The sequence below is a fragment of the Adelges cooleyi genome, unplaced genomic scaffold (assembly GCF_023614345.1).
Source record: "Adelges cooleyi isolate 19-005CV unplaced genomic scaffold, UGA_ACOO_1.1 ACOO_flye_CR_arks_rails_tigmint_CR_PRNA_30, whole genome shotgun sequence".
Lineage (NCBI taxonomy): Eukaryota > Metazoa > Arthropoda > Insecta > Hemiptera > Adelgidae > Adelges > Adelges cooleyi.
Window position 1 is genome coordinate 560327 of NW_026095971.1, and position 12094 is coordinate 572420.

At 28.5% G+C, this 12094-nt stretch overlaps 1 protein-coding gene across 1 annotated transcript; it reads right to left on the reverse strand.

Moving 5' to 3' along the window:
* Positions 1–1051: 1051 nt before the first annotated feature.
* Positions 1052–8978, reverse strand: LOC126838891 (wolframin). Its single transcript, XM_050573668.1, has 11 exons — positions 8290–8978; positions 8099–8203; positions 7103–7222; positions 5690–5786; positions 5457–5590; positions 3625–4262; positions 3382–3547; positions 3154–3321; positions 2858–3090; positions 1768–2049; positions 1052–1693 (listed from the first exon to the last, which is right to left on the reverse strand). The coding sequence occupies exons 1-11, from the start codon at positions 8345–8347 to the stop codon at positions 1229–1231; spliced, it is 2466 nt and encodes an 821-aa protein (XP_050429625.1). The 5' UTR covers positions 8348–8978; the 3' UTR covers positions 1052–1228.
* Positions 8979–12094: the final 3116 nt, after the last annotated feature.

The following is a 12094-nucleotide window of genomic DNA, read 5'->3' on the forward strand; positions in this document are numbered from 1 at the left end:
AACTAAAGCGCCCAGGGGCAGTGCTCCCCTGCACTCACGGTAAGTACACCCCTGTAGTGATTATTATTTTACTTAAAGTATTAGGAAATAATTGATTACACTTTTTACTAGGTCTTGATTAAAAGAAATATTAAGTTAAATATTTTTTTACATTATTTAAATTTATCAAATTATGATGTCAAACACAACTTAATACTTTTCTCACTTTCTTGAAACGGATGACAAGACAAACTATAAATAATAGGGCGTGTCAACCAAGTCAGTAAATAATATTTATCCTGCGATACCTACAATTTTAAACATTAAAAATGTCTGCGCATTTTTTTTTTTAGTCCAGAAAAATTTTTCAAAAAATTGTAAAAATCATGCAAAGAAACTTTATAATCTGAACATATTGATTATTTATAATCAATTGAAATACTAAATATATCTAAATAATAATTATATCAATGAATATATGTATAATACAAAAGTAATTATGGGTGCAGGCGGGTGGCGTAGTGAGATAAGGCGGTAGTATATCGACACACGGTCGTCGGTTTCTAATTTCGGCCACTAGCGGTTTATTCTTCCGGGGATCAATTGTTGGGGGGGAGGGGAGGGAGAAATGACAACCTACACTTCTCTCTGGGGTCAACTTGTTTGGTAGCGTTAGGTCGGCAGCCAGCTATAAGCCTAAAAATGTCAAATCTAAACCGTCTAAGCCCCGATTGGTGGGAATAACGGACGTTAAACGTAAGAGGAGATACCAGTAATTATGGAAACATATTGGTTCCAATATGAAAATACCAAAAAATAAGTATAATACGGTAAATTTATTTTTAAAGTTACAGCTTAGTTTTTTTATCGAGTTGAAAAGATAAAAAAAAATATTAATAAGTTTAATTTGAGTTAACACATTTTCTATAACAAAAAACAACTTTGTCTATCAAAATAAATAAATATAGTTTTTTTTTTAATTTTTATACTTATAAACTAGTTTTAGTAACAATTAATAACATTAATTTATTATTTGTACAGAAATGATTGAATTAATTGTGATAATCACAGAAAACTCAAAAACTACTATCTACAACTTACAATGCTGCAGTATTGCAAATTACAAAAAATCAAACTTACACTAAATTAGTAAATTACTCTTAAAAATATTATTAGACATTTAATAGTTTTTTATTTTATAAATTTAGTAACTAGTAAATAAAATAAAGATTTTTTTTCATCTCAACACTTATTTAAACAATACAATAGGATATAAAATGAATTGTAACAGTCTTTTAACACATTTGACAAATTCGTCATCAAATGATTTTTGTTCACTATTGCTTATTGCTGGCACATTTGAACAAGCTAAACATCCAATTGCAGAAACATCAACGCAAGGGCGATTAGCTACAAGTACACCATCTTTGTTACCAATAAGGCGACCAGAAAACCATACGTGATCGAGCTCTTTCAAGCTCTTGGTGGCATTATCCATTATATGATCTTGACTATTGGTTATCAGTATTACTGTGTCACCACTGGTACCCCACACACCATTGTTGCTCATTTCTACTTCAATTTCATAAGTATACCTATTCCACTTAGATAAATGGCACGAATCTGATAATTTAGAGCTTTCATTGCAGCCCAAATTGTCAGTACATGTTGGAAAACGTTCACCCAACAAACAGGTTAAAGGCTTCGCTATAATCTAAATTTAAAAAAATTGAATAACATATTAAAATGATAAATAGTATGTAGAAAAGATTAAATATATTAAATTACCGTTGGGAAAAAACTCAAAACAGCTAATAGCGGATTGTATATTGAAACAACTTTACTGCTTTTGATGAAGCCATCCCATTGTACGCTAGCGTCAATCAGTTGTGAGCACTTGATGTCATTTAATACTGCTGTACCTTCAGATTTTACGTTGTTATCTTTAAGACAATATTCAGTGTAGTCATGAAATGTTAAATGATGTTTAGTTGGCGGTTCAAGCCATTGCTGTATCCGTTCATAGTTGTTAAATGCACATACTATAATACCTCCTAAAACTACAAATACCTACAAAATATAATAATAAATTAATAATTTAAACATTAATATTTATATTTACATAAACAAAATAAAATGTAGTCTGAAAATAAATATTTTTAAAACCTACTTCTTTACTTTATTAATCTTATATACAAAATAAATATGAACACATTAAAAAAAATTTATTTATTTCCATTCATAGATTTATATTAAAAAAGTGCTTTTTACCTTAAGCACATACACCTATAATATAAGGAAAATAACTATTAAAATACTGATAGTAAACACAAAAAAATTCTTTTGATAAAGTTGGCCACACACTTTGTTTAATTAAGGGTATTCCTACGCCTTGTGGCAAGGTGTTCTTTTTATCATTTTTTTTTTTTTTTAATATTAAATTTTGGTTACCTAATAAATTAAATTCATATGTTTTCATTCTAAAATTACTTATACCTATTTTTCATTATTATATTATTGATTTTGATTCATTGATTAATATAATATAGTGACTTGTTATTCATTTTGTTTATTAAGTTACATTAAATAGTTCAACTATAAAATTGTGTATGATCATTCTATCATATCACCGATTAAGAGGTTTCCTTTGTGAGTTTAATTAATCCTTAATGTAAATACATTTTTACTGCAATGTTTTTTTAGGTCAATTTATTGAACTTATTTTAATTAAATTATTAATATATGACTAAAAAATTGAGCTGTAAAAATGAACAAATTACACATATTTTAAAATAACTATTAATGTAACAAACTTTAAATAAAAATATTTAAAATAAAAATAAGGACTATACAGATTTATATAATTATTTTTAAGAACCTGTAAATAAGTGTAGAATTTTTCGGTGCGTAATCCTTTTCGCTTTGCATATTGTATAACAATATGCAAAATCCACATAACGAGTAAAATAATAGGCAATTGAATAATCTGATATATAGTTTCAAAATTGTTTCCAATAGTGACAAAAGGTAGGCACAATCCAGTTATAGGGAACAATACAAACATGCAGACCAAAGCCAATGTGGTACGAACCAATCCGTACCAAGTTGATTCTAAAATATGTACATGTATTTAAAATTAATTGCACAAAATATATATGTCATATTATCACAGACCTTGTGATGCAACTAGAGCTATTTGCCACCAAGACAATGTCATGCAATGAGGTATTAAGTCTGTATATATTCCACGCCAGTTGTTACGAGCTGCCATTTTTATCATAATCGCTGGCATTATTAAATAAAATAATGCTCGAAAATTTAAACAAAATTCAACGCCATTTCCTAAAAAAATGAACAGATAAATAAATGTTTTTATGTACTCCCATTTAATTCAATACTAACCAATAACATATGATGCAAACGTAGGCACATGTAAATTAAGAAATCTCCAGCCTTTGCTCACTACTGCGTCAGTTTCGTAAGGATATTTGGCCAAAACATTAACACAAAATGACAAAACGGCAATAAAGTCAAAATTTTTTGTTTCCCCTAACTTTGGACCGCATAACTATACAAAAATATTACATGAATAGTAATTAATCACTGTTTTCTTTAATTTATTAACATATAACAGATAATACTTGCCGAAAAAGAGTACAATGTATAAAAAGTCAAGCAGGATGATATAACTGTTAATTCAGATTGAAACATAATATTCGTGTCTATTGCAGTTTTCATAAACAAATGAATACCCAATGACGCAAAAAAAAATACATAAGGCTTAAGCGTATTCATTAAATGTTGATACTCGGCTTCTTGAGCACTTAAGCAACCGCCACTATAGGTAATAAACAAATTTGACCATTGACGGAAACGTCCGTAATCCCTTTTTGCGCATAATGCACACACTGTGGCTGCAACCATCGCAAATAACGATCCATAATACAAAAAATACGGTATTGCTGCAAAAATTCCATCCCAACCCAATACAAAACAAAATAATGTTAGCAACAAGGTTGGAGCATGAAAATATGACAGCGGATTAAATGGCAGTTTGGTAAAACGTTTGTTCAGTCTTTCTTGCAAACAGAGATTGTAAGAGCGTATGATATAGACAGGTTGAAGAAAAAGATCACAAGTAGTGGTTATGGTATTTTTGTTTTCTTCAATGGTAAGTAACTTTTGCACAAGTGGCATTTGTCCACGCGAAAAATCTTTAGCAGCATTAATAAGTACATCTTCAGTTAGTTTCTCACCGGATTCTTTTATTCTCGATTTCCAATCTGTATTAAAGAGAAATATCTTCAGTCACAAGTAAGAATACATTTCAAATGTTTTAAAAATAATTAACAAATTATTAATATAAATTATATATTATTTAGTTAATTTACTTAACCAATAAATTGCTAAGCGGCACTGCATGCCTCATTTTTTTACATAAGGGTTAATATAATAAAATATATTTATTTGTCTAACAAATATCAATATCTTTAATTTTTTTAAATATAGGTACATTTTGTATATTATAAAGACAAGCTTTAAGCGGATTTGGAAAAGTATGTTAAAATTATTTTAAACTAGTAAAATTCTATTAAAGAACAAATACATGAAGAACAACTATTAAGGCATTTTATGTAATAAGAATAAGTGCATACCCTAAAATTAGAAATTATTCATTAAATTGTTTTATTATTACTATTAAACATTTTATTGTGGTAAATTAAATACACAAAGTAGAATATTATTATGTCAAAATTTAAATTTTGGAATTTTGAAATATCAATACCTCAAATTTTTCATCTCTAACTTTTTTTGTTCCTTTTGATAATTTCATTACACTTAATGATTTTTACTCAAGAACTGGAATAAAAATGACTTGTTTTATTACTATCCTAAATTGTTCGAAAACATGTGTACTTCATGTTTACAGTTCTAGGCACGACTAGTTTGAATATCAGGCACAATATAATTTGTTTACGCTTTAAGCAGCCCCTTTATGCACAATAATATTGTGTAAAAATATAATCAAGAAATAAAACTTTTTTGGAATTGTATTACACAATTCTTCAATAACTAGCTTTTTTACACAGACGTACACAAATATTAATCATATAGTTAAAATCAATGAATGATACAAAGTTTACTCTCATAATAAATATACCTAATATTTTATTATTAAGTAATAATTAGGTAATTTCTTATTAAGTCTCTTGGTTCTTTATGCAGTTCTACACTTAAGACTATTTAAATTTTTTACACATTCACTTTTATCGCTAATAACACATAAATTAAACAACTATGTTTAAAGGCGGGATCCCACAGCACGTTATGCGGCTCGTAGTGCAGTATAGGCTTGGTATAAAGAACACGTTATGGGATCGAGTAAGTTGCGGCGCCAAAGGAACCACGCAAAGCGCCATGGGATCCACTTTAAAATGTATAGAACTGAAACTATTAATAAAACACACAATTATTACCATGACGAGTTGATTTTATAGAATTGGAGTCATTTAATTTTATAAGATCTGATCCGGAAGCCTTATTACAGCACGCATGATTTATTTCATCTTTTAATTGATCACTAGTGATAAAGTCTTCTCCTGCCGACATACTGAGGAGATAAGGAAAAATTACTAATAATTTAAACATTGAAAGGCTATTGAAATACTCTATTTAGTATGATATTACGATACAAAATATTTAGTTATACCTGTCAAATATTTCATGGGCAGTTTTTTGTATAATCTTATCCTCTTGAGATGTTTCCAAACAAACTTTAACATCCAACCAATTATGTTCATTAATACCTTCAACATAATAGTAAAAAAAAAGTGTCAAAGAAATTTTAACATTTTATTAGTACAGAGTACTAACATTGGTACTAAAAATAATTTGTTAGCTTCGAGGTTTTTAACTATTGATTTTATTAACAAAGAATTAAACTAATCATTTTTTATTCATAGTTTTTTTCCCTTCAAACATAGCTTAAGAGGACGTAGTACAGACAATTTTCCAAAGTTAAAACATAACTACGCAGAATGCGTTTTACACGCTTCATGATGATTACTTTAGATATAAGCCCCTTAGCCTTTACACATGCATATTTTTGGTCAAAAACACTCATTTTACTTTAAATGGTCTGTTCCTAAGAATACTTTGATTTAAGTTTCTAAAAAAACCTTGTGAATTCATCATAACATTTTCAAGGCATCGACTGAGGCATAATTTTAAAATTATTTTCAGTTAATTATTTCAATGTAAAAAAACGGCAATTTTTAACTTTTTTTAACTGAAATGATAAATTTAAAAAAAGTAATTTTTAAATTATGCCACAGTCGAAGCTTTGAAAATGTTAAATGTTTTTTCAAAACTTAAATTGGAGTATTCTTAGAAACAGTATCTGTATGTTTAAAGTAGAAACATATGTTTTTGTACTAAAATAGATTATATATGCATTTAAAAAAATGAAAAAAAAAATCAATTACCAAAATATATAATCTAAAATATATGTATGTTTAAAAATTTTAGCCTAATATTACGTTTTAGCAAAAATTGCCTATAAAATGCACCTTAATACTAGTGTAGAGGCCCCTTAAAAGCAAAAATACCTATAACAAAAACAATAGAAGACAAGAACTAAACTAATAATTACACATAACAGTTTAAGCTTTAAATTAAGATTTTGCAAAAAATTGCCTTCATCTTTTTCCCACTAATTATAATATTAAAACTATAGTAACAGTAATAATAGTATGTAAATATATGAGATCATGTTAAAAACTACCAAGAAAAAATAGGTTTTTACATTATTCAACAATTCTCTCCTTCTCTTAAGAGGACATGATATTATCTAACTCCTTAATAAATATCACTATTTTTTCTTTGTAGTTTTTAACATGATCTAATAAACATATTATTACTACTGTTATTATGGTTTTAATATTATACATAATTAGTGGGAAAAAAAACATTATGGAAACATAATGGATGAGCAAGTTTAAGATGTACTACGCTAGTTTTTCATTGAAGTATTACAGTACTTTAAACAATGGTTATAAAATGAAATAGTATAATGTAAACTTAATTAATTAACCATTTTTTATTAATTTATTAACTTACTTACCTTTTCCAGTCTCCAAGCATTCTTTTAGCAACTCAGTAGCTTCTGTATGACCTTGTGATGAAGCTTTGATTAACCAATAAACACCTAAACTGGCATTTTCTTCTTGATCTTTTTCATCTTCTACAATTAATATTTATTCATTATAAATTGAAGTTTTTATATTTTATACTTAGAGGAACAAAATAGACTGTTTTTTTAATTTCACAAAAATTATTTTAAGAACATACTTTTATAAATTTGTAAGGACACCATTAAAAAGTAGACTAGGTTAGAGTTTTGCACTCTTCATTTCCCTTACTCCATAAAATGTATTTTTTAATCAGTATACTTCATTGGTTATGTAATTGGAATACAAGATAAATGAGTAATAAAAATAGGAATGCTGATGGAGGATAAATGTTTAAGTGTCTGAAAAATCCCCTTTTTTAAATTGTAATTATTAACTCAGACTCAAAGATAGACTAGAGAGAGACTATTAGACTCAGAGGATAACTCAATAACTGGCAAGCGTGTGTTAGTTATAAAACATTGTCTTGAATGGAGAGCAAACTGGGATGTGCAACGCTACCATAATAGAAGGCACAGCAAGAAAAAAAAAAGGATGTTAGTATACTTAATACATTAAAAGAAACCAAATAAAATAACCAAAATTGTGTGATAATCTATTTTGATGTGTCTAAATTGACTTGCAAAAGTTTCTGGTGAATTTTGTAAATTCCTGTTGCACTCGGGTACTAGGATAACTTATATGAAAACATTTTTTAGACTACTCAAATAAATTTCAATTTTTCATATTCTAGATATTCCTAAATGATTATTAAATGCACATTGACCAATTGCCTGCTAAGAGTGGATAAAAATTTTCTAATTGTTAAAATAAATGGTACATATTGACATTTGATCACTAGCGTAGACCGCCATCTATGTTAAACAACACAAATTTAAAAAATGTCTAGCCCCCCAATTGAAAAAAAATTATCTTTCAGTACCCCTCACCACAATTCTCATTGAGCAACTGTTTTGCTAAGTCAACCTGGGAATCTGGCCAGCCGTCTTCTGCTAAATAGCTCCCAAAGCGGTTGTACCGATTTTGTGTTCGATCTGTAATTCATAAAAATATTCAGTACTAAAACAATATAAACACGTAAGTGTTGATGAATTTACTGTATAAATGTATTTAAAATTACTTAGTAAAGTCCACTGTTTTCTTCGGGTAGATTTTCGGCCAATAATTGGATCAGCCATATTATTCTGCTCCAGTTTGTCGCTCAATGCGTTAAAATATTTATATATTATCTTTCTATTGAAACGTAACGGCAAGTTCAAAAGTTATTGCAAACATACACTTGCATACATTTTTACTTGCATGTATCATAATATTCAAAATCCAAACATGTAGGTATACAGGGTAAAAGTGAAATAATTATCCTCGTGTAGCCTGAAGGTATAGCTGATAAAAAGAAGCGAAATTCTTATCACTATTATTTAACCGAACTGACAAGTGACGACCGAGAACCGTCACCCGAGTATGATAATAGCATTTGCACAATGGAGCGCTGGTCACTGGTGCGGTATTTGAATAACGTATGCGAGTGTGAATAATAAAAATAGCCCTATAGAATTTTAAGTATAAAATTTTTATTTAACATCAGTTCCACGCTAGAAGCCAAAAAATACTGGGTTTCGTATCTTCAAAAATGTTGGCAGCTGACCATTTAATTTTGATAAATAATAATACACCCATATGGCATATTATAATGCTGTACCTACTCTTTATTGTTGGCAAATTTAAATTGTCATTGATTATAAAAATAATATATATGAAAAATAACGTAGATAGTTTTTATTATGTAAAAATCGATCATTTTCATTCTCCAAATCCTCATTGAAACACAAATCGCAAATAGTTTAAGAGGGCGTCGCACCGGTGATTTTCAGTGATAAAAACATGTTTAAGCAGACTGAAAATAACTCGCTTAATTTTGGTTTTAGAGTAAAAGCACCCATTATAAAATTAAAAGAGAACAATATTCCGGAAGGCAAGACGGTGCGTTTTTAAAAAAAAAAAATGATTTTTTGAAAAGTTACTGTCATTTAAAAATGTTAAAATAGTCGTTATTTCTAAACTATGTATTGAGCGTTATACTTGGAATAATGAAAAAAACGCACCGTCTTGCCCTCCGGAATATTGATCTCTTTTAATTTCATAATGGGTGCTTTTACTCTAAAACCAAAATTAAGCGAGTTATTTTCAGTCTGCTTAAACATATAGAGATGAAAAAACATTTTTAAATCGCTTTCAAGGATTGCTTTGATAATCCAAAAAATAAATTAACTACCAAAATAGAATCCTAGTTATTAAACTAATAACTACACGTCACAGTTTAATCTTTAAATTAAGATTTTGTAAAAAAATTGCTTATACTTTACTCCTTAAAAATGGGCGTTGCGACGCCCTCTTAATAATTTGGAAAAATCAAAAAAGTTATAGTTAAATTATGTTTTACCTGTTCGATAAACCAACTGATAATTCTATCCTACGATGCACCCATACCCTGAGTTAACCATTAAAATCAACACCACTTTTAGCCTGCTCTTTGATACACATCACAAGGTATTTTGTTTTTTTCATTAACACGCTTATATTAGCTTCACTTGTATGTATGTTTGTTTATATGTAACTATGTAACTAAAAGAGATAGGCAACCGAACGTACATACGTGTATTCATTGTGGTTTACCTGAAGTTTTCAAGTAATAGAGACACGTATGTACTAGAATTAAAAAAACACGTTTTTAAAGCACATCGAACTAAAAAGTGGAAAATAAATATAGTTTAAAAAAACTAAAAAACACGCTAAAAAATAAATAGTATTATTGTGAAAAAAGTGTGGGGCGCTTTTCAAGAACTGATATATGTAGCACCCCACGCTTTTTTCACAATAATACTATTTATTTTTTATTAATTGATTTCTATATTGAAAATTGTTTTCTACTTTTTAGTTTATTTTACTATTTAAGCGTGTTTTTTAGTTTTTTTAATTTCTATTCGCATTATTCAAATGACAGGTCAACGTCAACCGTTAATGCAGTTATTTAACTGTAGATTTGTGGCGTTTTATTAGACCTTGATTAAACGTCAAATTCGCAGTACATACCGCGTTTATTTCTTAAACATATTAACTTGGCTTTTAAAAATGAAAGGCTTTATTTAAACTAAGGAGATAAACAGTAATGAAGACATTATATTAGTCATTATACGTTTAATCGGCAGACCTCTTTATAACGCAATCACAGCTAATTACCGGGACCATATTATTATAACACGTTTTCTGTGCAACTCGCAGAGATAATTAAGTACTGCCGAACACGCACGTGAATTAAACGCGTTTTGTACACACCCGACCGTAAGTACGGTTACTTCCGTAATCGACAAAACGCACAGGAGTCATGGATTTTACGGAGAATCGGTGTTAAAGATCAATAATTGATCGATTCTATTATGTATTACAATAATACCATTACAGGGCGATTCACTAACTATTAATAATCAGCCAAAAGTTTTAAAGATTCACTTATGATTTTTGTAAAAATAGTTTTACACGTACCTACTGGGCGTAGATGACAACTTTTCAATATTTTTTATATAAATATTTACCCGTCAAACTAATTTTATTTATTAAGTTAATTATTTTACTAGAAAAATAAATGGCTTATTAAAATGAAAAATGATTCAGTGTTTAAAGTAAAACCAAGTTTAAGAAAATAATTGGAAAATTAAGAAAAAAAATGAGATTACTGAAAAATAAAATTCAAGGAAAACACATTCAATAAATACATTTTTGAAATTTAATGTTTATCTAATAAATTTTTTCTGATTGTTTTTACAATGATGTATTTTTATTCATTTTTTTTTTTGTGTCTGGACCCACGATATCTCGTAAACCGCTGAACCGATTTCTTTGAGTAGTAACTCTATAGATCAGAAATCATACCTAGAAAGTACATTAAAGCCAACAATTTAAAAAAGTCACACCTTCCTTATCAAAATTGAGAAAAACATCCAAAAAATGTACAAATTTTTCAACTGAAAATTACGATGCTCTATAACTTTTTTCGAAAAGTTAAAATTTATACGAATTGTTTTTTAAACATAGTACTATCGATAAACATTAACAAACCAAAAAAATATCATAAACCCTTTCCCTTAAAAGGGATAGAATTTTTTTCTTTATTTCACTTTTTCAAGCAAAGTTTTAGAGATTTAGATCTGAAAATTAGACCAAAGGTAGATCTAAAATGGAACTATAACGTGTACAATTTTTTCAAAAATCTACAGTCAAATTTTTTTTTTATTAAGGATAGACATCAAAAATAGGGTAAATTTACACTTTGGCCGCAGTCAGTTTCTAGGTTGCTATGTGTAAGTGAATCAACAGTCAACAGGTAATGCAAATATTTTCATTATATTGTTAATTACGATATATAAGTAACTATGACAGTACATTTTTATAGACAGACGATCAACCCTTATCGTATCCACCCTGCACAAGACTAAATATTAAATTTTAAGTACATTATTGCTGGTCCCACGATATCTTCTAAGCCGCTGAATGGAACTATAACTGGTTTGAACATACTATCCACAGATTCTCATCGAAGCGTTTATTTAAAAGTGATTTTATCACTTTCAGTTATAATAAAATCTGTAGACCTGTGACCTCTCCTTCCCCACTATGTCCCGACTCCACTGTACTGGCCTTTTTTACTACAACTACTACTACTTAATTATTGTTACCTCGCATTTTGGGGTTTAGTTTTCACAATTAATCATAGGAGATGTAAAATCGAGGTTTTCTCCTGTGCTATGTAAAATTATTGTATTTATTCGTATAAGCATATGTCCTTAAAATAATAAGTGGTCGATCACTAATTTTACACAAATTCTTGGGTAACACAAACATTTAAATGGCTTAACTTTTGTACATTGTGG